The 25,168-nt window shown below is 62.8% G+C and overlaps 4 protein-coding genes and 2 non-coding genes across 7 annotated transcripts; 3 read left to right on the top strand and 3 right to left on the bottom strand.

Moving 5' to 3' along the window:
• Positions 1-9: 9 nt before the first annotated feature.
• Positions 10-3,404, top strand: LOC101671645 (surfeit locus protein 1). Of its 2 annotated transcripts, XM_045082678.1 has the most exons (8): positions 10-214; positions 860-993; positions 1,073-1,155; positions 1,635-1,826; positions 2,486-2,558; positions 2,640-2,802; positions 3,066-3,147; positions 3,220-3,404. In XM_045082678.1, the coding sequence occupies exons 1-8, from the start codon at positions 25-27 to the stop codon at positions 3,287-3,289; spliced, it is 987 nt and encodes a 328-aa protein (XP_044938613.1). In that variant the 5' UTR covers positions 10-24; the 3' UTR covers positions 3,290-3,404. The 2 variants fall into 2 exon arrangements, with proteins under 2 accessions (XP_044938613.1, XP_044938614.1); XM_045082679.1 differs by lacking the exon at positions 860-993 and having other exon boundaries at positions 86-214.
• A 196-nt stretch (positions 3,405-3,600) lies between these two features.
• RPL7A (ribosomal protein L7a) lies at positions 3,601-6,095 on the bottom strand. The gene is made up of 8 exons (XM_045082684.1): positions 5,981-6,095; positions 5,425-5,545; positions 5,045-5,194; positions 4,821-4,961; positions 4,549-4,628; positions 4,243-4,373; positions 3,900-3,969; positions 3,601-3,759 (listed from the first exon to the last, which is right to left on the bottom strand). The coding sequence occupies exons 1-8, from the start codon at positions 5,981-5,983 to the stop codon at positions 3,655-3,657; spliced, it is 801 nt and encodes a 266-aa protein (XP_044938619.1). The 5' UTR covers positions 5,984-6,095; the 3' UTR covers positions 3,601-3,654.
• LOC123392835 lies at positions 4,700-4,773 on the bottom strand. Its single transcript, XR_006607516.1, has one exon. It is a non-coding gene; the product is annotated as a small nucleolar RNA SNORD36 (small nucleolar RNA).
• On the bottom strand, positions 5,271-5,343 carry LOC123392836. The gene has a single exon (XR_006607517.1). It is a non-coding gene; the product is annotated as a small nucleolar RNA SNORD24 (small nucleolar RNA).
• Positions 6,077-12,326, top strand: MED22 (mediator complex subunit 22). Its single transcript, XM_004757031.2, has 5 exons — positions 6,077-6,205; positions 6,565-6,712; positions 8,211-8,291; positions 9,007-9,215; positions 11,583-12,326. The coding sequence occupies exons 2-5, from the start codon at positions 6,590-6,592 to the stop codon at positions 11,770-11,772; spliced, it is 603 nt and encodes a 200-aa protein (XP_004757088.1). The 5' UTR covers positions 6,077-6,205; positions 6,565-6,589; the 3' UTR covers positions 11,773-12,326.
• Positions 12,327-15,534: 3,208 nt separating this feature from the next.
• Positions 15,535-22,163, top strand: SURF6 (surfeit 6). Its single transcript, XM_045082677.1, has 5 exons — positions 15,535-16,246; positions 17,446-17,679; positions 18,270-18,358; positions 19,476-19,685; positions 19,891-22,163. Exons 1-5 carry the CDS (start codon positions 16,153-16,155, stop codon positions 20,368-20,370), a joined length of 1,107 nt encoding a protein of 368 aa, XP_044938612.1. The 5' UTR covers positions 15,535-16,152; the 3' UTR covers positions 20,371-22,163.
• The last annotated feature ends 3,005 nt before the right edge of the window (positions 22,164-25,168 follow it).

Here is a 25,168-nt window from a genome sequence, read left to right as displayed (position 1 = left end):
CCGGGCCGGAAGTGCCGGCGGGCCATGGCGGCGGCCGCGCGGTGGCTGGGGCTGCGGGCGGCGGCGCCGGGGGCGGGGCGCGCGGCGCGCGGCTGTGTCGGGGGGGCTCGGGGGCCCGCGCCCCGGCTGGCGCGAGCTCGGCCGCTGCCCCCGTCTCCGCAGGCTTCGCCCCGCGCGGTCCGGAGGAGCGTCCTTGCGGTGCCCCCGCGCCCAGGTGAGGACTCGCTCGCGTGAGCCCCGGGCGCCCGGGAAGAGCGGCTCCCGCGCCCGCCCCGCGCTCTGCCCCGAAGGGCGCGATTCCCAGCGCCGGACCGGCCGAGAGGGGTCTGAGACCCGCGGCCTGCGGAGGGCGCGCGCACCTGCCGCGGCGTGGGACGCTGTGCGGGGAGAAGCGGGCTCCGGGCCTGCCTCTGCCGCCGCGAGGCCCGCCCCGCTCCGACGCTGCGGTGTTCTCGCCTGCGTCGTGGCGTCCGCATCTCCGAGCGTGGAGAGCAGGCCGCGGGGAGTGCTCCTGCAGCCGCTCTCCGAGCGGGTCCGCGGTCTGCGCGGGTGCGTCCTCGTGGAGCTCGCCGCAGCTCGCGAGGAAGGCGGAGCTGTTTTCGGGGGTGGCGGCTGGTGGCACGGCCGGGACTGAGCCCTGGGTCTTGTATTCAGTCGGCAAACATCCACTGAGTGTACCGGCTACCCAGCCCCGGTTTAGCAGCCGGGCTGGACAGAGGGTGCCGCAGGCTGGCTGCTGGCCGCCGCCTGTGGTCTGGCCACTCCCCAGCAGTAGAGGCGGCGTCTCCTTGAGGAACGGGCTGCTCCCGTTCTGTTCGTGGAGGGCTCTGACCCCGTGCCCGTGTCCCGAACCTCCTAGGGTTGGCCTGGGGGCCAAGCAGGCGGGGCAGCTCTGCAGCCCAGGCACCTGCCACGAAAGCGCCAGAGGACTCCTTCCTCCATTGGTTTCTGCTTCTCATTCCTGTGACTGCCTTTGGCCTGGGGACGTGGCAGGTAAAGACTGGCTTCTAGCTCTCCTGGCGCGGGGCGCGTGACCTTGTCGCCATCCGCTACGTTTGTGCCGCTCCCACAGGTGCAGCGTCGAAGGTGGAAGCTGAAGCTGATCGCAGAGCTGGAGTCCAGAGTTGCTGCTGAGCCCATCCCGCTGCCAGCAGAGTGAGTGTGTGGCTGTGCCTGGGGCTTGAGGTCAGCAGCGGGGCCTGGCTTCTGCTTGTAATCCTGACCCTTAGACCGGGGTGGGACCAGTTGTCCTACGGGGCTTCCTGACCACTGTTGGGAAGCTGCCTGAGATACTTAATACTTGGAAAAGTATTTTTGATCCTGAGTTTTACCTTTTTCCCCCGACATGTTGTACCTGAGCATCCCCCAGTGCTGACGGCCCCTATAGCAGGATTCTAACCTGGTGGGCGAGGGCAGAGTGCGCCCTCATGTTGTGTCCTGACTTGAGGGCATTATCTTGAAAGAGTGGCCCGAATGACTCTACTGCCTCTGCCTCCTCATTTTGAGGCAGTCTTGGAGGGACAGATATGGTCGACGGAGCTTTCCTTTTAGGGGAGCAAACGTGTGTGCTGTTTGTGATGTGCAGGGTCCAACCCGGCTTGGCCTCACCCTCACTTCTCCCCACTCCCTTGTAGCCCAATGGAACTGAAAAATCTGGAGTACAGGCCAGTGAAGGTCAGAGGGCACTTTGACCACTCCAAGGAGCTGTACATGATGCCTCGTACCATGGTGGACCCGGCCCGAGAGGCCCGGGAGGCCGGCCGTCTCTCTTCCTCACCCGAGAGCGGTGCCCATGTGATCACCCCCTTCCACTGCACTGACCTGGGGTGAGTGGGACATGCAGGGACGCACTGGCCTTGGGGAAACCCAAGATACCCAGGAAGGTTCAATCCCTTGAGAGCTTGGAATCTGTGCTTCCTACATTGTCAAGCCGACTCCGTACGGAGTCGTTGCTGTCTGGGGAGGCCAAGGACGTCAGCCACTCCGGAGAAACGGTCTCGCGAGACAACTCGAAAGGAAAGGAACCGGCCAGCTCTGCCTGGAGGAGGTGGCATCAGGGAAGGATTCCCAGGGGACTCCTCGGGCTTGCCCTGGAGTTGGGAGGGCAACCTGTCCAGCAAGGGGGCATTGCAAGACCAACTAGAGCAGCCTCCCAGCTCTAGGTCTGGGAGGGTCTCTCCGCCACCCCGAGTGGGTATTGGAGGCAGGTATACAAGGCAGCTACTGCTGTTCATGGGTGGGGGGATCAAGACGTGGCCGCTGCGCTGGGTGAGGCACAGAGGGAAGCGGGGTCGGGGGCTGCGGACCCTGGAGATCAGTCTTTAGGGAGCGGATGGTCTGGTCATCAAGACCGGACCGGGGAAAGGGGGCCTCTCCCATTTTAAACTTCCCAGGCACCATCCTTGTGCTCACAAGGACGGCTGGGGACGATCTTTCCTCCAGAGCCCTTCCCCCCCCCTGAAAGAGCATACTTCTGTCACTGCAGAATCACCATCCTGGTAAACAGAGGGTTTGTCCCCAAGAAGAAGGTGCATCCCGATACACGGCAGAAAGGCCAGGTAAAGGGTGCGCCCCGTCCCTTGTGAGCAGGCTCCCTAGAAACCACAGGCCCTGAAGCGCCACCTCCTTTTCCTCCCTAGATCCAGGGAGAAGTAGACCTCGTTGGGATGGTGAGGCTGACAGAGACCAGGAAGCCCTTTGTCCCAGAGAACAATCCGGAAAGGAACCACTGGCATTACCGGGACCTGGAGGCCATGGCCAGGCTCACAGGCGCAGACCCCATCTTCATCGACGCGGACTTCCGTACGTTGTGACCGGCCCACCCCAGAGGCGCACATAGTGTTTGTGATTACCTGGTTCTACCTCCGTCTCTGCCCCCACACGTGCCTCCCTCCTACTGGGTTCACCTTAGCGGGGGCGGGAGAGTGGGAGGTCTGGCAGGGACCAAGGAAAGCAGCGCGGGGCTGGTCACGGGCTTGCACAGCTCTCAGCTGCTGGCCAGTGTGCTGTGGGGGACCCATGGCTGGTGGCAGTGATCACGGACGCTGTGCCCACGGACTCTGCAGGGAGCACAGTCCCCGGGGGACCCGTTGGCGGGCAGACCCGAGTCACTCTGAGGAACGAGCACCTGCAGTACATCGTCACCTGGTAAGTCCTGGTCTCCCGCTGGGCCTCGGCCTCTCCCCTGCCCACGCTGACCGTCTCTCTCCTCCACCCGAGGTACGGACTCTGTGCCGCGACAGCCTACCTGTGGTTTAACAAGTTCCTACGCCGGACTCCTGGCGCGTGAGCTCGGTGCGAGGGTGCCCCGGCTGCAGGCGTCCGCAGTCCCTGATTTCCGAGCTTTGTTTTTATCCGGGGTCAGGATCTCTTGGTGTAAATAAACTTCTACGTGGTACACCTGTCGCCGTCTGCCTGCGTCCCTACCTGTGCGCGGCCAGCGCTGAAGGGCCAAGTGCCACTGAGAGGTTGCAGCGACTTGCTCACAACTGTCCCCCAGGTCTCCCACCTCCTGCCCTGGGCTGGGAAACCCCTGCCACCACCCCAAACGGACAGGGAGACGATCAACTGTATCCACCCCAAACACCGACTCACAGTGGCTGAAAGACAACTTTTTTTATTACTTGTATGTACAGAAAATCAAGCCACGACCGTTCAGCCCAGTTTGGTGGCCAGTTCCTTGGCCTTTGCCTTTTCCAGCTTGGCGATGCGAGCCACCGACTTCGGACCCAGGACGTTGCCTCCCCAGTGGCGGCGGATCTGCAACGACAGAGGGGTCAGCGTGGCCTCCGTCCCGCGGTCTCCCACGGGCTGCTCCAAGTCCCTGTCAGCGGGACTGCCCAGGAGCAGCCGGCCGTGCTCCCCACTCGCCGCGCGCCCCGCCTCCGGCTGCGGCCTACCTCGTCGTATCGCTCGTTGTAATTGGTCCTGATGGCTTCCACCAGCTTCGCCAGAGCCCCTTTGTCTTCCCTAGAAAGGCCGGGAACGAGGTCATTCGCTTCTCCCCCAGCTTTCCAGAGAGCGGGGGGCTTCACGGTCGGCCCCCGCCCCAGCCCTCTGCCTCAGACACAACACGACCACACGGCTTGTTCAGGTGAAGAAATTCGTCACCATCATTGGCAAAGGTCCAGGCGGACGCACCCCTTTAAGGCAGCCTGTCTCGTCCTTAGGAATTAAATGACCCCGGGGAGGGGGCGACTGACCCTATGGACTGCCCCGGAGCGGGGCCCCTCGAATACTCACGAGTTGACCTGCGTGAAAGCCACCGTGGTGCAGGTCTTCCTGTGGACCAGACGCCCCAGCCTGGCCTTGCCCTTGATGATGCAGTAGGGAACCCCCATCTTGCGACACAGCGCGGGCAGGAACACCACCAGCTGGAAGACAGCCTCAGCTCCGGGGCCTGTTCTGGCCAAGGGGGCAGCGGGGCAGGGCTGGCGCCCCGGCGGCGCTCGCGGCTCAGCGGCTCTCGTCCTCCCACACCGAGCCGAGGCTGACCGCCCCGGCCGCGGCCCCCTGCCTGGGCCCAACGCGCCGGCCCGGCCCGCGTACCTCAATGGGGTCCACGTCGTGCGCGATGACGACCAGCTGGGCCTTCTTGTTCTCCACCAGCGTGGTGACCGTGTTCACCCCTAGGACACAGCCGCGTGAGCAGGGCGCGGGGCTGCCGCGGCGCCCACGCGGCTGCGCTCCGGGCGCGGCTGCGGCTCAGGGTTAAAAAGCTCGATTTCGCTCTTCACGGCGACTCCAGCTGCAGAAACGCTCGCATCACGGCCGGCAGCCGCCCCGCCCCGCCCCCCCCGCCCCGCGGACGCGCCCCTCACCGGCTCGCAGCACGGGGGGCCGCTTGGTGGGGGCGTCCCCTTTGCCGGCCGCTTTCTTCTCCGCGCGCGCCAGCAGCCGCTGCTTCTTCTCCTGCTTCGTCTCGGGCCGGTACTTGTGCGCCAGCTTCAGCAGCTGCGTGGCTGCGGGGCCGCGGGCGGGTCAGCGCGCGCTCGCAGGCCGCCGCCCCCGGCCGTCCCGCCGCCCCCGGACGCCCCGCGCGCACCCGTCTGGCGGTCCAGCGCCTGCGTGAACTGGTTGATGGCGGGCGGCACCTTCAGCCGCTTGTAGAGGATCGCGCGCTGCCGCTGCAGCCGGATGTAGCGCGGCCACTTGACGAAGCGCGTCAGGTCCCGCTTGGGCTGGATGTCCTGACCTGCGGGGGCGGGCGCGGGCGGTGGGCGCGGGCGGGGGCCGGGTCGGGTCGGGGTCGGGGTCGCCCGCCGCGCCGGGGCATCAGCGATCTTGGTGGCGTGCGCGTCGTCACGGGGCTCGGATAGCAAATATCCGCTCACATCATCTGCGCCCGGCGCCGCCCGGACCCCGCCGGGACCCCCGCCCGGGACCCCGCGCCCCCCGCCGCGACCCCCCGCCGCGCGCACCCACCGATGCCGAAGTTCTTGGGCCGCTTCTCGAACAGCGGGTTCACCACCTTCTTGGCCTCCTGCTTCTTCACGACGGCGGGCGCCGGGGCCACCTTCTTCCCCTTCGCCTTCTTCCCCTTCGGCTGCGCGACACGCAACGCGCTGGGGCCGGGTCCGCGCGCCGCCGCCGCCCCGGGGACCCCGCGGCTCGGGGACCGACGGCGCTCCGCACCCCGCCCCGCGCGCCCCGTGGCCCCGTCCGCCCGCGACGCCGCCCACGGCCCGAGCCCCTACGAGCCCGGCGCACGGCGGGCGCGGAGCCGACAGCCGAGGCCTCCGGGGCGGCCCCCAGGGTGCGGCGAGCCCCGCACTGCGGCGCTGCACTCCCCGCCCGGGCCCTCCCGCCCGCACTCCCGGCAGCCGCCGGGACACCCGGCCTGGGGCCTCCCTGCCGGGCCCCGCGGGGCTCCCCTAGCGCGGGACGGCCGAGGAAGCCCCGCGCAGCCCCGCGCTGAGGAGGATGGCCGCGGATGGACGCCGGGCCCGGGCCCGACAGAGCCCACCGCGAAGCCGCTCACCATCTTGAGTTCCTGAGAGAGAGAGGAAAACCGGGGAATTGTGGGTAATATGTAGGCGACCTCGGAGATCGCGAGAACTGGCGCCTGCGCGGGATTTCGAACTTAAAGAGACAGGACGGCCCTCGACCGCCTCCTGTCGGGGACGGTGCCCCGGAACCGGCGGCGGGGAGCCAGGCCTTCCGCGGGGGGAGCGCGCTCGTCTGCACCCCGGGCTCTGCGGACCAGGTGCGGGCGTGGGGGCGGGGTCTCCGTCTTTTCTCAGGTGTGACCCCCGGCGCCCCCGCTACGGAGAGGCTCCCAGGCCCCGAGTGCGGTCGGTCGGCGGCGTGCAGGCCCCAGGCCGGTCTGTCCGGGGCGTGCGGCCGCGGGGCGCCCGGCGCGGGGCGGGAGGGAGGGTGGTCCCGGCCTGGAGCAGGGGGGGCGGCGGGGGCGGAACCCGAGGGAGGCCTCGGCCGGGGGGGCGGGGGACGGGGGGCGGCGCTGACCGGCCGGGCCCGGGAGCCCTCGGTTGCACGGCTGTGGCCCACGGCAGGCCGCCGGGGGCCGCGGTTCTGCGGAGCCTCACGCCGGACCGTGGCTCCCAGGTGTCGCGGCGCCGGAGGCCCCGCCATGGCCCAGCAGCGAGCCCTGCCGCAGAGCAAGGAGACGCTGCTGCAGTCCTACAACAAGCGGCTCAAGGACGACGTCAAGTCCGTCATGGACAACTTCACCGAGATCATCAAGAGCGCCAAGGTGGGGCGCGCAGGCGGCTCCTGCCGCCCGGAGACAGGGAAGGGGGCGGGCTTAGGGGGTGGCCCGCGCTGAGGCCGGGGGCCGGCCCGCTGCGGTCAGGGGTCACAGGGTGGGGGTCTGCTCTCAGGGCGCAGGTGCTCCGTGGCCAGCGGCAGGCGGCAACCCCGGGCGGAGAACGCACAGGCCAGGCCTGTGTCTGCTCAGGGGGAATACTGGGGAGGGCAGCAGGGGAGCGGGGAGTAGCAACCAGAGCAACCGAGAAACACGCAGGCCAGCTGGCTCAGGGCCCTGGTAAGGTGGCCAGGCTGCCCTGTGCCGCGCCCCGAAACCCGCGCAGGGTCTGGATGGGAACCGCACTTCCCCGTGCCTCCGTTTCCCCTGCATTCTAAGGTCCCCCCTGGTGAATGGGTGACTGTGTAAAGCGATTGATCGATTGATCGCCGTGGGGCCTGACCCCGGCTCAGATGCGGTTGCTGTCCTGCCCCAGCGCAGCAGGGAGAACTGCTGGGGAAGGCCCCTCGGGGTGGTGAGAACAGGGTGTCCGGATCGGGTCGGCCACCCCTGCCCGGCTGCCCCGCAGCAAGTGGGGCTGGATCTTGCGGCTGTTGTAGCCCCGGGAGGAGGGTTAGAGCCGTGAAGAAGCGAGCTAGCCTGCACATAGCGTGCGCTCACTGTGTCATGCCGCGTTGTGAGAGCTCCCGTGTCCCATCACGTTTATCCTTCACCAGAGCTCTGTGGGGCAGGTACTGCTGTCCTCTCCGTTGCTAGAGGTAGAAACTGAGGCTCAGAAGGCTTAGTAATTTGCCAAGATCATTCTGTTCACAGCCGTCAGAGCCAGGATTTGAACCCAGGAACCCAGCTCCTCACTTTAGGGTGCCCTGTCCCCCGCCTGGGTCTGGTAAGGAAGCCCTGTCCACACGGATGGGCGGGAGTGGGAGTAGCCTGCCCTCGGGCCAGGCCAGGCAGCGGCACCCCAGGCTCCTCAGTTTACTATGGGAGACACGTGGGGTGCGCGCTCCGAGCGGTCCCTGCTTCAGCTTTGCCCACCTGCAGACCCAGGATGGTGCTCCTCAAGATGACTGTGGCGAAGCCCTTAGCGTGGTGTCGGGCAGTCTGGAAAGTGCTCAGGAAACAGTGGCTCAGAGGACATACGTCGCGTCTTGTGCATTCAGCAGCTCAGTTTACTGCGCATCTGAGTTCCTGACCCTGTTTGTACCTAAGAGGGCTCCACACCCGCAAGAAGACGTGACCTAGACTTCCTTCCCTGCAGGTGGCAGAGTCAGGGTCCGCGGGCATCCATTTCCCAACAAAAGTGCCCGTGGGCACGTGAGAACAGAACAAGGAGGCCTGAGGCCAGCCCAGATCTGGCCAGCAGGGCCTGAAGAAGGCAGAGCGGATGGCAGGCAGGAGGCAGCAGGCGTGGGTGTCCTGCAGTGGGCCAGTGCCCCTGCGCAGGGGCACCTGCCAATTTCGGGCTTTTTTTTTGTCTGCCCTCCAGATCGAGGATGAGACACAGGTGTCGAGGGCCACTCAGGGTGAGCAGGACAATTATGAGATGCACGTTCGCGCCGCCAACATCGTGAGTCACTGGGTGGCAAGGGCAGGACCCGGACTGCAGGAGTCTGGTCCCACCTTTGGGGGTGGGGGCGGGCAAACCACTTCTCGGGAGACTCCCCTCAAGAGGAGGGCTGGCTGGCAGCTGTGCGAGGGGCAGCGAGTAGCCAGCCCCATCTGTCCTGGAGAGCAAGGGGCAGACGCTTCCTTGCCCCCAGTAAAGCTCCTGGAGATTCAACACGAGAGCGACAGCAGATTGCTGAACAAACCAAGACGTGCGTTTTAGTCCTTCCTTATGTTACGGGACAAACACAGGGGCCAAACGTTGCCATGGATGTGTGCTCTCGGGTGCAAGTCATAGGAAATGCCCAACTGGCCTGCTCGCTCCCCCGAGGAGGCACACAGGCAGCCGCCACACGGGACGGTAGTTTTAGCTGTGGCGCCTGTGGCTTTGAGAAGCATAACCCATGTAAAGGGAGGTCAGCACCCCTACAGCAGCAGCCAAGTGGTTGGAGGGGGGCTGGGAAGCTGGGGGCGCCTGCCTTGGAAGCACGTCCTGCAGTCAGGGTGGGAGCCCCGACCCTGTCCTTCGCGCTGCCCGCTTCCACCATGACCCCGAAGGTCGGTGCTGTAGTCCCACTCGACAGATGAGCACATGGCAGCCACGCCCAGCGCCAGGCCCGTGGGGACAAGGCCTCTGCGCATGCCTCACCACCTTGCACTGGTTCTGATGGCCGCAGGTCCGAGCCGGTGAGTCCCTGATGAAGCTGGTGTCTGACCTCAAGCAGTTCCTCATCCTCAACGACTTCCCGTCCGTGAACGAGGCCATCGACCAGCGCAACCAGCAGCTGCGAGCCCTGCAGGAGGAGTGCGACCGGAAGCTCATCGCCCTGCGGGATGAGGTCTCCATCGACCTGTACGAGCTGGAGGAGGAGTATTACTCGTCCAGGTACCGATAGGGCTGGACCCTGCGCGGAGCACAGCTGGGGGCCCCGGCCCGGCCTGCAGCCCTGAAGGCCCCGTGTTTGCAAACCCTTCCTGCTCTTGGCACAGACGCGTGCCCGGGTCTCAGAGCAGAGCGCACATCAGAGCGAGTGATGGACAGACAATTGACGCCACCTGCCAGTTCCCGGGCGGCAGGATGAAAATCACAGGACTTCAGGGGTGGGCCAAGCCCCAGAGGGGAGGGCAGAGCCAGCGTTCCTGCTGGGGCTGCCACCTGCCTCACTCTGGGCCTGCGCACCTCTCTTAGCTGTTTAAACGTTCCCACCAGGCCCAGGCTAGCTTCCCCTGGCTGATGCCCAGAATGGGCAGGACGCCAGTGCTTGCCTAGGGATTTCATTCCGTGTGGGCATCCCGGACCTTCAGCATGTGTGTCAGGGTCCATGGTGGTGGGCGGTTGGGAAGGAGGAAGAAACCTGAGCAGAGGATGGCCTCGAAATCTGGGCCTGGGGTACCCAGACCACCGAGTTCCTGGTTCACAGGCCAGAGCCTGTCTACACGTTAGGCCCATGCTGGGCCCCAGGGATACAGCAGTGGGCAAGACCTGTCACCCCAGCCCTCGTGCATGACTTGGAATCCTAAGACCTGAGTCATCTGAGTGCGAGGGGTTTGGAGAAACGAGAGTGCGGTGTCCAGGTGTAACAGACACGAGGGAGACTGAGGCTGGAGACAGGGAGGCCTCGCACCTCTGTCCCTAGCAGCACAGGAAGTCAAGTCTCAGTTCAGACGGAGCAGTGTCCCCCATGCCCTTGCCTGGACAAACACGTCCTTACTGTGGTGGCTTTCAGATGCTCCTTTTTGCCCCACAAAGGCCATGCTGGGGCCACAGATGCCCATAACCAGCATGGTCTGTGGTCTCGGCCTTGGTTTCCCTGCTCTGTACTCAGTGCTGGCCCTCACTGTCCCTGGCCCTCTTGGCCTCTGTGGGAAGGACAGTGCCACTGTCCAGCTGGAGTGGTTCTAGATTTTTCCAGAGGGTTCTGAGGCCACCTCTGGTCCCTGATACCCACCAGCCCAGCAAACCTGTGAGCACCTCCTACACACCAAGCTTGCAGAGAAGGGTCCTGAGTGGGTCCCTGGGGTGGGGGTGCCGTCTGTGCCTCGGACCATGCCAGGGGACATGGTTCACAGCCCCGTGGATTTTGCAGAATCCCTTCAGGTCCCTCTGTTTGTTTCCTGTCGCCCCCAAGGGCTGGGCTTGGCGGCTGGGTGGTTCCAGGACAAGCATTTATTCCTGCCTCTTGTTGAAGGCCGGGTTGGGGTGCTGGGGAGGGACATGCCCACAGTTACTTTGACAAGACTAGAGAACCCAGGGCCCCGAGGGCCAGCCTTCCCACGTTCTGCCCTGCGAGTGTCTGGTTCACCCAGAGGGGTTCCTTGCTGTCCCCAGGGCCTTGGGAGGTCAGGGCTTAGTCGCAGCCACCAGGCTGTGCGCCCTCCCCGGAAGCCCCAACACAGGCTGCCGTGCCCTGCATGCCCGGGTCTGCGCTCACCCGCTCTCTGCTCACGACTCGCTCTTTCTCTGCCTCGCCCTCTGCTCTCCTTGGGATGCCACTCTGCACCCAAACCGCCGAAGGCAGGAGCAAGGGAGGGAGTGAGGTTGGGGTCAGATAGGTGTGGGGCCTTGGGGCTCTCGCCACCCCTGGACAGCTCTGGTGAGCCACGCTCCTCCCCTGCATCCCCACCCAGGTCTTGCTGCGCACAGCCAGGCCAACGCTGCTGACCCCGTCAGAGGCAGGGAGACCGAGTTCGGGGCCTACGGGCCTCTCGTCTGGCTGGTGCAGCGGTGCAGCACGGAACCCCAGGGCCCCTGGTCCTGCCCCCTGTTCAGGCAGAGGTCCTGTTGGGCAGAGAACCTAGGAACAAGACAGGGTCTGCTATTGGGGGCCTCGCGGAGTGTCGTGACTGCGGAGAGGCCTTAGCAAGCTCCAGACGCTCGTTTCTGGGGCGTCTGGAGCCGGGATGGGAGGCAGTGGGACGGGCTGCCTCAAGCTTGTGGCTAGTCAGCTGTGAAACACACTTGGTCGGTCAGTGGGAGGGTCACACAGCCTGCTGGAGGCCGGTCCTGGAGCCCCGCACCCGGTAGGATGCTGTACTGGACCCAGAAGTAAGGGCGGCCCCACGTGCCCCTGGTAGCCACGTGTGCCTGGAGAGGCGCTAGCACAGGGAAGAGGAGGGGAAAGGCAGGTCTGGGGTGTGGTCTATGTTTTCTTAACTCTGCTTCTGTCTTGCTTCTCCGCCCCTGCACCCCGCCCCGGCTTCCGTCCATCTCTGCCTGCTGCTGTCTCTCCCTGGGTTTCTGGTGGTGGAAAAGCTCAAGTCTTTGCGAAGCTAACGGCCGGCCTCTGTGCGAAGCGTACTGGAGGCTGGACCTCGACACAGACTCCGCCGATGGCCTCTCGGCCCCGGTGCTGGCGTCCCCGGAGCCCAGCGCTGGCCCCCTGCAGGCTGCGGCCCCTGCCCACTCCCATGCCAGCGGCCCTGGCCCCACGGAGCACGCCTGAGCCTCCCAGTGTCCCCTCTCTGCACCCCTAGGTTCTGAGGTCTGGGGTTCCCTCCAGGCTCACCACAATTTTGCTTCTTTTAGCCTTGCTTCCCGTTGGGGAGCTGCGGTGGGCTCCTTGGGAGCTTTGGCCCAGGGACTGCCACCCGCCCTCCCCCTGCCGTTTCCAAGGTGGCCCACCTCCCGAGTGGCCACCTCTGTTCATGACCCTCCTGGCCTGCTGGGCAGAAAGTTCCTGGACAGTCCTGTGGGCCCCAGGAGTGGGCCAGGAGGATGTGCTGCTACTTAAGAGCTGTAGGGAGGCACTCAGAGTGGACCATATTGGCCAAGTCCAGACTCTCCCTCCCAGGGCAGGCCTCCTGTGCAGAGCCGCCACACCCACTGCCTTGTCCTCAGGGTCCCTGCACTAGCTTACTGTCCCCAGGGGCTGTGGTGGCAGGGAGAGATCAGCCTGCCCGCTTTTGTGGAAGCCAGGACTGGGACCTTCCTAATTTCTGCCATATGTGTTTTGATAGTTTTGTAATAAGACAGTTGAATAAAAACAGCTCTGCCCGTGTGCATCGGTTGGCGCTCTCTTGTGAGTCCTGGCCCACCCTGGGGCCACCCTTAGCTTCCCGCTGGCTCCTGGGAGAGCAGCTCTGGGCTCTGATGGCACAGCCTTGGGCTTGGGTAGGGATGTGGTCCGTGTGGGACCGTCACTGCATTGCCATGGCCTAGAACTGCCGGAGACCCGGAAGGTCCTTAATATTTGGTGATTGAAAAGCCACTGCCATTACTGCACGTCAGGAAGTCCAGGTGCCCATATCTCTGGCTGTCGTCCTCATCCTACCCAGTCAGTGCTGTAGTGTGCTGCGCTACTGGGCCGAGCAGGGGAGTTCAAAGGGGCTGAAGCGCTGTGTCTGCAGTCGCAGAGCTGGGGAATGAAGCGGCAGAAATCAGGACTCAACCCACGGAGTGCTGGGCCCCGTGCCTCACACAAGGCTCAGTGGTGGGGAATCACACCAGAACCGGGACTTCAACCCTGTGCCGTCACCAGCAGGCCTGAGCTCCTCAGCTGGTATGTGGGGAGGTGACAGCCTCCAAATGTCTCAAGGACACAAGCTGAATTATGCTGGGTCCCTGAGACACATCACCCCACCCCCATAGCCAAGAAGAGGCATCGTGCAGGTTGGAGCATGGGCCCGGGGCCCAGCCCTGGCTCTAGTCCTGGTTTTCTGGGGTGGCCTGGGGAAGTTGTTTTCCTATTGAGAAACTAGGTAATGATCTCTTCCCAAAACACCTTAATTGCAGAAAAAACTTGTATTATCACTAACGAAGGACACAGGGCTTACAGCCAGTGAAGCCCCTGTGGGGAAGAGGCTGGAAGGAGAGGACCAAACCTGGTGCTGGGGTTTCAGGTCTTCAGTTTCCAAACACCCGAGCAGCGGGATCTCTGCACCACCGGTGTGACGCTCTCCTGGGCCCGGGCCGCTGTTCCCGTTGGAAAATGAAGTGGTCTCCCCCTTCCTAAAGTGAGGCAGCTCTCCGCCACCACCTCTTCCGCTCCAGCCCGTGGCCCTGGCAGCAGAATGCACTGGAGAAATGGGCTGTTTGCAGCTCCCCTGGAGCCTGCTTCGGGCAGGTTTTGTCTCCATGACCCGGGCCAAGCTCCATGTGTTAGGGTCTGCAGTGGCCTCCTCGTCCCTAAAGCCTAGGTAGTCTCAGTCGTAGCACCTTTGTGTCCCACGAGTCTTACTCTGAGACCGTTCAAAGCCCTGGCGAAGGTATAAAGAACACCCACACGGCTGCTTTTCTGGACTCCCCTTCTGCACCTTCATCTGCGCTCTCGTTTGTAAACCCCACGAACGGCAGCTGCAGGCCTCGTGGCACCGCCCCTCTGAACACCTGCCCGCTTGCCTGAGAAAACCGACGCTCTCCATGGCCCAAGGCCAGCGTTGGGCCCAACCGGAACAATCATCCCACAATGTCATCTGGGATCGTGACACATACTGACTTCCCCGGTTGCTCTCCAAACGTCTTTTTATACTCGTCTTTATTGTGCTTGCATTTACTTGCTGTTTCTTCTAGTCTTTTGAAATCCGGAACAGGATCAGGGTGGTGGCCTGGAGTGCATCAAGTACACTTCTGGATATGCTATTTATTTATTGAAAAAAGATCTATCATGGCACCTGCGTGGCTCAGTTGGTTAAGCATCTGCCTTCGGCTCGGGTCATGATTCCAGGGTTGGGGATTGAGCCCCGCATCAGGTTCCCTGCTCAGCAGAGAGCCTGTTTCTCCCTCTCTGCCTGCCTCTCTCCTTACTTGTGCTCTCTCTGTCAGATAAATAAAATCTTAAAAAGTAAGTAAAGAAATAAGATCTATCCATTTTAGAGAGTGCACGAACGGGGGGGGGGGGCAGAGAGAGGAAGATTCGGGGCCAGAAGAAAGTACACACCAACACCTGCCCGGCCTACGGAGCCCCCCCAACCCCAGGGTATACTTTGAAAAAAAAATCTTTTTAAAGATTTTATTTGACTGAGAGACACAGTGAGAGAGGGAACACAAGCAGGGGGAGTGGGAGAGGGAGAAGCAGGCTTCGCACCGAGCAGGGAGCCGATGCACAGCTCGATCCCAGGACCCCAGGATCAAGCGGAAGGAAGCCACTTAACAACTGAGCCACCCAGGTGCCCCCGGGGTATACTTTTTAAGGGAGAGCCAAAAGGGTTTGCTCAAGGCCTGGATGTGGGGAATGAGGGGAGGCAGGGTGGCTTCCAGGCCTGTCGCCTGGAGTGGCCCTAACAGAGAGAAGGCTGTGGGGGGAGGCGGGGTTACCCATGGAGATGCGTCTGAGTTCAGGGGGGTCATTAGTACCAAGTCAGAAGCCCGGAGCAGGGTCACTGTGCAGGAAGAGTTGGCGGGAAAGGGAAGCGAGGAGCAGGGAGCAGGTGGGTAGGAGGAAGGCCTGTCATCTGGGGTTCCCAGACTCGTGGGAGAGAGGACAGGATTTCAGGAAGAGGCAGAGCAGCTGGCAGATCACCTCCAGACAAGCCTCGCAGAGAAGGGAACTGGCAATCAAGGCCCATCCATGCAGATTTGCACTCGGAACCGGCTTTCTTCTCCCGGCCCTGTGGCTACTCCGCTGCATCCACCACTCCCTGTCCAGGGCAGCCCTCAGGAGAGCGTCCAAGACCTCCCCGAGATGGTGACGGAGAAGAGAAGCCCGGACTTGGGACGGGAAGGAGCAGCCGTCACCACCCCGCCGCCCCCATCTGTGTCCCTCGCGCGACTGGCCTTGACGGTCAGAACCGACGGCGCCAGAGAAGGTGCTGGCGGCTCGAGAGTGAGCCGGACACGCGGCTGGGTCCGCCGAAAGCCCAGCGGGACGACGACGAAGCCAGCCGCTCCTCACACGGCGGCCCGTGACCCAGGAGCGGCAGAAAGTCCGATCCTTGGTGCTTCCAACCGAACTTCTCGGAAGCCTTTTCAAACGGCTTTGGGGCGCTGATCTATAGACCCAAGCCCGGCCCGGCCCGGCTCCCGCCCGGCTCCCAGCTGTCACAGCCCGTCCCCGCCACGACGTAAGTACGGCGCAGGGGTCTCCAGGCTGGGCTGCTGACCCTTCCTGGCCCTCCCCTCCCCTCCCCTCCCGGGTGTTTACTTATTTCCGAGTTTTAGGGCGGAACGCGCGGCAGAGGCTGAGCTCGGAGCGCCCCGAGCGGCAGGAGCCCAGGCCCGCGGGCCACCGGAGCGGAGCTGCAGGCGAACCCCACCCCGCGGGTGACGTCTCGGCGCGGACTGTCCGCAGCGACGCCCGGTGCGCCGTCCCCGAGCGCCCTCGCTCCCGGGCCTCCTCCGGAGCGCGGGCCACCCCGACTCCCGCCGGGCTCGTGCTCGTGCTGCCCGGCGCCCCCGGGACGCCGGCTCGCCGCGGACACCGCGCCCCGCACAGGGCGTCGGGGCGGCCCGCCGCGTCCCAGCGCCGCCAGATTTAACCGGCGAAGCCAGGCGCGCAGAGGGACGGGGATGGGGGGCGTCGCCAGCTGTCGCCCGCTTCCGCTGGGGGACCGAGTCCCAGAGGCCTGGACCGCGGCCGGCCGGCCTGTCGCCCCCAGGTGCCGAGCGCCTGCAGGGTCCGCGGCGGGGGTGGCGAGCGGGGGCTCCGGCTCCCGCCCCGGCCGCGCGCAGGGCCCACGAGGCCTTGCGCCCCGCCCCGGACCCCTCTTCCGGCGGGGCCAGGCCTGGCTAATCGAGCACCGCGCGCCGGCGGCTCGGCGCTCGGCCGGCAGCGCCTGCGCAGCGCGCGGTTTCCGACGTGGGGGACGCGGCGCGAGGCGCTCTGCGGGGAGTCGCGCGGTCGCGGGAAGCGCGTGCGCCGCCGGGGAGGGACGCGGAGGGCGCGGCCATGGCCTCGCTGCTGGCCAAGGACGCCTACCTGCAGGGCCTGGCCAGGAAGATCTGCCGCCAGCCCAGCCCGGAGCCGCAGAGGCGCACGTCCGGTAACGCGCCGCCCGGGCTCGCGCCGGGGAGGGCTGGGGCGGGGGTGCCGCGCACGCTACCCCGCAGCCCTGCGTTGGGCCGGCGTGTGGACGCGGGGGACACGCCCGTAAGGTCCCGGGAAGGCAGACGAGGGCGGTCTCCGTTGCCGCTGCCTCCCCGCTTGCCGTGGGCATCGGCCGGGGGTTCCGGGGGACCCCGCTCCGCCTGCTCCCCGGCGGGCAGCTCCTGCGGGGCGTGGAGGAGGTGCCCGCTCGAGCGGGCCGCGTAGGGACGAGCAGGGCGCCGGGAGGCCTCCGGGCCGCGGCGGGAAGTCGCTCCTCCGCAGCTGACACAGGCTGGCGGGCCGGGGGTGCTGCCCGGGCCGGGGGGAGGCGAGTGGCGGGGGCTGGCAGGGAGCCTCTGTCCTCCTGCGGCGCCGGCGCGTGTCCGGTGCACAGGGCTGACCACGGAGCTGGGGCGCGCCTGGGTGGCGCAGCCGGGGACGCACCTGCGCTTGGCTCCGGTCACGATCTCAGCGTCCTGGGAGCCAGTCGCGCCCCTGGCCGCCAGCTTAGCCTCCGCGTCTCCCCCTGGCTCCGGCCCGCTCGCTCACTTTCTCAAGTAAACAAATGAAATCTGAGAAACCAAAAAAGTAAAAGGGTCGAGAAGGTAATTTTTAAAAAATTGAGTTTCTCTTTTCAGCAGCTGGTTATAGTTTAGGTTTATGTTTTTTAGTGTTTATTTAATGAGCGCAGTTACGGATTAGGACGCTCCCCTTCGTGCAGTCACTTTATCTGTGTAAACGGCAACCTTACTTGATGTTAAAGTGAACCCGGCGTCGCCGTTTTAGATGGCCGCACAGCACCTTGTCACGCGGCCGGCCTCGGCCAGCTCTTGCAGCTGTATTTAGGTATTTAGGTTCCCCCAGTTTCTCCCCAGACAGCATCCGATGATGTTCTGAGGCCGTCTTTGTGCGTATCCAGATGGATTCTCACGAGCAGACTGCAGGGACACGTGTGGACGTTGTTCAGGGTTTGGAGATGTGTGGCCAGTTTGCTTTCTAGGGTTGGTGGGTCTGAGCTCTGCAGATCAGGGTGGGTCCTCCTTCCTGGTTCACTGTCAGCCTTCTTTAGGGATGAGAGGTTTTGCAAGACCTTTCCTGCCAGTAGAGTCGGTCACGAAGGTTGAGGCTGCAGTGCTTTTTAACTTTGTGTTTCAGCCGGCAGAACTCGAGGCTCAGAAGCTGCTGGGCCCCCAAAAAAGAAGAGGAGGAAAGCACAGAAGAAGTCCCAGGAGCGGGAAAAGGCCGTGGAGCTGAAGACCCAGGCTCTAGGGGAAAAATCTCCAGCACCTTCCAGGGCCAGAAAGCCAGCAGTATGTGAGGAGGGAGAGGCCTTCCCCTCCACGCGGTCCCCAGCACACGGGGATGGGGAGCAGGGCCAGCTGACTTCAGGTGATTGTGCGGTCCTCTATGATCCTAAGAAAACGTGGTGCTAGGCACACTGGAGTAGCTTGAGACTTTATACAGAGGGAGCTCTCAGGACAGACCCCAGGGGCTCCGTGGGTGGATGAGACCCCCAGAAGTACATCGTGGTTCCTGGCCATTTGGCAACTGGGCCTGGTGAGGGTCAGGGTCACGTCCCAAACCTGGAGCAGCTTGCCCTGCAGAGCCTCACGGCCTGCAGGTGTCTGAAGGGGAGTCACGAGAGCCGACCTGTGAAGAGACGCAGGGAAGCCGAGGCTGCAGAGGTGGGAAGAAATGAGAGATGGGTTTGGCTTGACCTGTAGGAAGTGTTTTGTCACACTGCACGAGGGTGTTCTGTCCTGGAGGACGGCCTGGGGGCCAGTCCAGCCTGAGGAAGTGGAGTGGACTTTACTGGACTGCCCTGTAGGTGGATGGGCCCTGGAGGTTTGGGGGCGGGGCGGGGAGGGTGGGTTGCGGTGGGCAGCGTGAGGAGGCTCAGTCTTCAAAGCTGGGCCTTGGGAGAATGGACGGGATGGTCAGGGAGGCGTTTCTTCTCAGCTCCCTGCCTCTCCTTGCAGAAACCCTGGTCGCAGAGCCTGACTCTTTGTTTGCCCTGGATGTGGTGCGGCAGCGGCTCCATGAGAAAATCCGGGAGGCTCGGGGCCAGGTGAGCAGGGAGGCTGCTGGGGTGCAGGGGGCAGTGTTGACCGCGCTGCTTTCCTTGCTCTGCCTGGAGGAGAAGGTGCCTTGGTGCTCTATGGGGTTGTCCCTCCAGCTCTGCCAGCCATTGTGGGGCTGCGGGAGGGACCTCAGCTGCTCTTCCCACCCCTGCAGCAGATCCTGCCAGGGTCTTGGCAGCTTTGTTAGGCAAGAGATCAGCTATGGTTTGCATCATCTCCGGGAGCTTCTGTTCCACGGCCACCCGCCTTGTACGGTCTGTGCCGGCTACAGATTCCTTGTGCTCTCGGAGGGAGGCCCGACCTCTTCTCTCAGGGAAGCTGCCTTTGCTGAGCCCCAGGCGGCGCCTCCGTTCCCGCAGCACCACGACAGCCTGTGAGGTCGCCGAGGGCCTGAGCTCAGGTGACCTCGACAGGAGCGTCAGAGCTGCACCAGCTTGGCCTCTTTCTGCTCGCAGTGTAGTCTTCTCAGTCAGCCTCCAGCTGCCCTTTCCTGGGGACATGCCCTGGACCTCTTGCTGTGCGTGGATGGTCCTCCAGCTTCTTTGTGCATCTGTCCTGCGACAAGCCCAGGGATCGTTCCTAAGGGGTGGTCCAAGCGCCAGGCCTGGCCCCGCGTGCAGGTCTACATCGGCTCGTGTAGGGCTCCCTTGTCAGCCTGCAGAAGGAAGAGTCCATTGATGAGAGAACAGAGGTCAGATAGGCCACTAGCAGAATGGTGCCGCGGTCAGCACGGGCAGAGTCATTTTGACCTGATGCCACTTTCGAGTTGGTGGCTTGCGCTAGGTCTGTTCTCGTCTGTGAAATGATGCAGGACGTGTTTCCTGTGGGACCGTGAGGAAGAGACAATAACCGTGTTTGGAGAGTGCCCTGGTACCATGTGCCTGGGGACGGGAAGCTGTGGTTCTTACTCAGGGGTCTTAGTGTCCTTTGAGGGTCCCTCGTGTTCTGAGTGATGGATAATTTCACAGGGGACACGGAAGTCAGTGGGGACCTTGTCCTGTGCAGCAGTCTCCTCGCTTGCTTTCCTGCTCTGATTCCACGCCCCACAGCAGGGCCCCCCAAATTGGGAGGACCTTCCACGTGAGTTTTGGTTGCCTCTTCCAGGGCCACACCACGGCGCTGTCTCTTGCTGCTTTGGAGAAAAGACGGCGGAGGAAGCAGGAGCGGGACCGGAGGAAGAGGAAGCGAAAGGAGTTGAGAGCAAAGGAGAAGGCGGCGGAGGCTGCGGAGGCGGCGGAGGCTGCCGATCTGCCCTGTGAGCTGCCCCAAGAACCGCTGCCAGAGGGCGTGCCGGCGGGGCTGCTCTTCAATAAGGTGAGGGCCGGACGCAGCCGTGGCGTGGGGGCACCTAGGCTCTGCCCGGGCCTGGTTGGGTGGCTTCTGGCCGCAGCTGCCCGTCTGCAAAGTGGGGTCGTACGGCAGAGCGTGACCAGTCCCTGCCCACGGGGTGCTTGTGAGCGGTCACGGGAAAGGCACTGTAAAGCTGTAATTCACTGGGATCGCAACCTTTCCTTCCGAGGTGGAGGTGACTGTGGAGCAGGCGGCCAGCAGGGTCCAGCGCCGGAAGGAGAAGAGGCAGAAGCTGAAGGGGAACCTGGCGCCGCTGACGGGCAGGAACTACCGGCAGCTGCTGGAGCGCCTGCAGGCCAGGCAGGCTCGGCTGGAGGAGCTGCGGGGCCGGGACGAGGGGAAGGCGCGGGAGCTGGAGAGCAAGATGCAGTGGACCAACCTGCTGTACAAGGCGGAGGGCGTGCGCATCCGGGACGACGAGCAGCGGCTGCAGGAGGCCCTGAGACGCAAGGAGAAGCGGCGCGCGCAGCGGCAGCGCAGGTGGGAGAAGCGCTCGGCCCACGTGGTGGAGAAGATGCAGCAGCGGCAGGACAAGAGGCGGCGGAACCTGCGCAAGAAGAGGGTGGCCCGGGCCCAGCGGCGCCTGGACAAGGCCCGCAGGAAGGGCCGCATCCTGCCCCAGGACCTGGAACGGGCCGGCCTGGCATGAGTCTGCGGCCCGGGGGCTGCCCTCCCAGCTCGTGGGCCGGCGGCGGGAGCTCGTCTGCGCTCCTCGGCGGTCGGGGGCTCCGTGGGCTCCCCCACAAGCTGGTTGGGAAGGCTTAGCACCCCCCCACGGGGGAGGGCTAGGGGGAGAACAGAGGCCTGGGTCCTTCCGAGCCTGGAAGGGGCTGACCGGGTCAGGTTCCCGCCTTCTCTTGGGAGGCCGCAAAGCTGCCCGCAAGTCTGGGGGGTGGCGAGGCGTGGAGGGTGCGAGCGTTGAGGGGCTCTTCCCTGGCTCCTCCTTCCCCTGCCGTGTGGACAGGAGCCGGGAAAGTGTGGCCTTGGGGACTGTCCGTGTCCGTCCAAAGCCCCCCTGGAAGGGAGGAAGCTCAGAGCTGCTGCAGCCCAAGTCCAGGCTGGCACCGGCCTCGCCACGGGCAGAGGGTGGGACCGGCGTGGCTGGGACTGGGAGGGCGCCGTCCTGAGTCTCTGCAAGAGCAGCGAAGTCAGAGCTAAAGGCGAACAGCCACACGGGAAGTGTTAAGACCGTGATGCCCGCTGGGGGCCCCCGGGTGGCTCCGTGGCTCAGGCGCCCCCCACTCTCACTTTGGCTCAGGTCCGGACCTCAGGGCTCTCGGATCAAGGCCCCATCAGGCTCCCCCGTCAGCGTGGCGTCTGCTCACAATCTCTCCTGCTCTCGCTCGGTTCTCCCTGCCCGTGCTGTTTCTCTGAAATAAATAAGTGTTCGGTGGAGAGAACGCTGGTGGCCAGAGGACGAGCGGGGTGCGCCGTCCGGGAGGAAGGGGGAGCCGGGGCGGGTGGAGGGTGTCTTGCCGGAGCAGGCAGCAGACAAGGACCGCTGGGAGCCAGGACCCGGCAGGGCGATGCGCGCCGCCCACGGAGGCGGAGGGATTCCACACACCCCTGCAGGGGAGCAGAGCCACTGCAGACACGCAAGACCGGGGGTTCGTGGCTCATGAGTCATTCCTCAGTAAAGCCATTCCTAACTGTTTGGCGGAGCTCCAGTACATCGACGGTAACGGAAAGGCTGGCGTGGCCATCCTGGCCAGAGCGGACTTGAGGATCCACAGCCCCGCAGAGGCTAAGGTAGGTCAGGGCAGGATGGAGGGGCTCTGACGCCTCCATCGGGGGTGCTGACGCCCCCAGTGACGGAGCTGCGAGTCTCCCAGGGGAAATCTGCCCACAAACAAAGGCAGAGGCTATGTGGTGCCTCTCTCAGGCCGAGAAACACCAGTGGAACTCCAGTGGATCGGGGAGATCTAGATGCGGGCTGGGAGCTGATCTAAGGACCCAGAGTGCTGTGTCTGGACACAAGCGGCCGGCTGGCCACCCACATCTAGGGCAGCAACGAGAACTCACCGCCTGGTCCATGAAGCAAGCTCTGTCTCAAGGAACCAGTGCCCTCCCAGGCATGATGTCGGCTGCAGCAGGGTTTAGTTGTTAGAGTCCAGGGGTGATTGCCGGAGATGCGCGTTTAGGTTCCAGGGAGAACTGTTGTCACAAACCCCAGGAGATGTAACCTCAAGAGGGAATCATGACGATGGACCCAACAGGGAAGGAGGGACATTGCATCTCCGACGAGAAATCCACCAGCCCAGCGGCTCAGCCGGTGAGGACCTGCCCTCGCCCTGAAGTCCTGCTCCTGCCCGGGGGAATTCAGGTCAGGACAGCCCCTTGTGGCATCCTCCTTTGTTGGACTTCATGGTGGTTGTGTTATAGCTTGCACGTCCCGATTTGTAGTTCTCTGCTATTCCCAAATAAAGATATTTTGGGGGCAAAGTACTGGTGGTTTTTAGGTCAGCAGGAGTCGCCCGTTGGCACTGGTTCTTTGGGTGAGGCTGGGAAGAAGGAAGCCGGCCGTCCCTCCTATTTGGGGCCCCAGGAGTTGAACTAATGCATGTTCAGAAATTCAGAGAGGGGCTGTGACCAATCTGGTAGCCCAAGTGAGGCGTCTGTTGGCCAGACCTGGGGATGGGGGACTGAGGATCCGCAGACCCCAGTGGGTCGTCTCATCCAGCTCACCGCTCTAGTCTGGCAGGAAGTCATGGGAACCTTGCATACGTGGCCTGTGGAAATAAAAGTTCGCTGCATGTTCTCTGCTGTTGGGTCGTGACAGACACCTGCGTTGGCCCTGGGAGCTGAGTTATGGCCTCACAGCAGCGTTCCAGCTTCAGAGAGGAACCACCATGCTGCTTTTCCAAGGCGTCTGAGCTCTGCATGTGGCAAAGGTGTGTCTTCCTGATCCTCCCGTGACCATCTGTTGGGTGGGTGAGCAGGTGACACGACCGGGCTCCTCCGCATCTACCTCTCCATGGGGATCTGACCTTTCTGTTGTTCCCGGGGATGTCTGGGAGCTTCACTTACCTTAGTGCAGACCTCAGTGGACTCCAGGCTTTGTGTGGGCAGCAGAGGCGAGCACTGAATCCGTCCTAGTTCCCTAGCTAGCACGTCGGACCTTGGTCGGGTCGCACGCGCCAGCCAGTCTGGGGTTGCATCTGTCCTTTTGGCCAAGCACTTCCAGGATCAGTTCCCACATACTTTGCTGATTTTTTTTTCCCAGTATAAAGTAGCAAATGTTTCTGTTCCCTTAGTGAGTTCGACCTTCCTGTTTTGACCTTGTAATTGGGTACTCGGGGCCTGCTGGGGTCCGACTCCGCTTGCAGGTCTAGAGATAGGAAGGCAAGATGGATGTAGCGATGAGGAAGCCGGCTCCTCGTGCTTTTGCAGGGAACCTGAAACTGGTCTGCTCAACTGGTAAAGTTCACCAGTTAAGAAAACAGGCAGACTCCACGTGGGATCTGAAAGCTTTTGTCTGCAAGCGCCACATGTTCTCCCATTTCACTGGCCCAAACCAGTCCCGCGGCTGCACCCAACTTCCAGTGGGCACCGAAATGCAACCTGCTCAGGGTTCAGGGGGAGGGCCAGGATGCTTTGAAGAGGATGATGCCTCCTGAGCAGAGGCTGGCGGCCAGCGCTCTTGGCGCAAATTTCTACATCAGGCTTGGCTGTCCGTGGCAAGCTGTGGATGACAAGTCTGTGGGGCTGAGCGGTAAGGGGATTAAGAGATTAGGGCACGTCCACCCTGAAGAAGTCAGCACGAAGCTGGTATTTCTTCTTTCTGAAGGCACCAAAGCCAGCGAGGAAAATAAAAGCAGAAAACAAGACGATCTTGTTGTAAGTAGGAGGCATTGGCGTCCCGACCCACACAGCCCCTGACAGCGCAGAAGCCAGCAGGAATCGAACGGGAGCAAAATGCAGTGAGGAGCCGATGTCCTTGGTCGTCACTCTCTGGGAGGATCCGTAAGTCCCCGCTCCGAGAGGCAGATGCAAAGCCTGTGTCAGCTCCGGGAATATGAGGGGCAGCATGGCAGCTGGAGCCCGTGTGGGAGTTTGGGCCTGGGAAGCGGAGTGCGGCATGGGGACAAAGACTCAACCACCTGGCTGGAGCACCTCTGTGGGGGTGGGGTGACAGCGACATTGCTCCGAGACTCACATCTTCCTGTTCTCTCCGACTCGGGGGTGTAAAAGCTGAAGCTACACACCCAGCCCTCGGTTATAAGGAAAATCCTGTTGCTCTGAAAGATAATCCTGTCTCATCCTGCTTCCGTGACCCGTGCGGGGAAGAACCTTACTCTATCATGAGTTTCCACGTGGGAATTTGCGTGAGATCTGTGTAGAGATACCACCCGGTGCAAAGGAGAGAGCCAGGGACAGGTGCACTTGAAGAACATGTGCCAGTGAATTTGCTCAAATATTTCTTCAAGAATAAAAAAACACGCAAAAGCCAATCACCTCTGTAAAGGAAGCCCAAAGTAGAAAAATGACCTTGCAGAAGCAATAGTGAGTCAACAGAAGGATTGAAAAATAGCAGGCCAGGGGTGCCCGGCTGGCTCAGTCCGTGGAGCATGTGACTCCTGATCTCAGGGTTGTGAGTTCGAGCCCCCACTGGGTGTGGAAGTCACTTAAAAATAAAATAATTCTAAAATATGTCAGACAAGCTCAGAATGGGAGAAAAATAGGTCATCACAGCAGTAAAATTGAAGCAGTGTAAGACAGCTTCCTATGACAACAAGCGGCATTCCCAGCGACTGTCCACCGAAGAGTGTATCATGCAAAACGCAAGAGGAGATGGGCTGAATGGCCTTCAAGCTCTTCATGTCTCTTCATTCAGATCAGCTGGACACAGTAATCCCGACCCCTAAAGGGACAGGGTCACCCATGCAGTGTGACGTATACCGAGAGTGGGTGCTACAAATTTTCAAATACTCAGGGTGGTCGCAATTAGAAATGTCCACGAATATTAACTCACTATAGAATAAATCTTAATATCCTAAACAAAAGAACAGCACCACAGGCAACATTAACTTTCTTCAGTTGTTGCAAATAATAATAATAATACAATAAAAACTGTTGTCCTCAAGTAATTGTCAAAGGTCGCTCAGGAACTGGGAGGAAAGCAAGCGGACGGGGCGTTGGAGTTGGGCTGAGCTCAGAGAAATGAGCTGATTTTTTTTTTTTAAAGATTGTATTTATTTAAGAGAGAGAGAGCATGAGCAGGGTGGAGGGGCAGAGGGGGAGAGAGAAGCAGACTCCCCGCAGGCAGGGAAGCCCAAGTGGGGCTCAATCCCAGGACCACGGGATCATGAACTGAGCTGAAGGCAGACACTTAACCCACTGAGCCACCCAGGCACCCCAGGAGTAAACTGATTTAATTACTTAGGTTAAAAGACAAGAAATAAAAAGTAAATTAGAGGGGTGCCTGGGTGGCTCAGTGGGTTAAGCCG

This window comes from Mustela putorius, unplaced genomic scaffold, assembly GCF_011764305.1.
Source record: "Mustela putorius furo isolate JIRA1106 unplaced genomic scaffold, ASM1176430v1.1 tig00000596_pilon_pilon_pilon, whole genome shotgun sequence".
NCBI lineage: Eukaryota > Metazoa > Chordata > Mammalia > Carnivora > Mustelidae > Mustela > Mustela putorius.
This window is presented reverse-complemented; position numbering and strand designations above follow the sequence as displayed.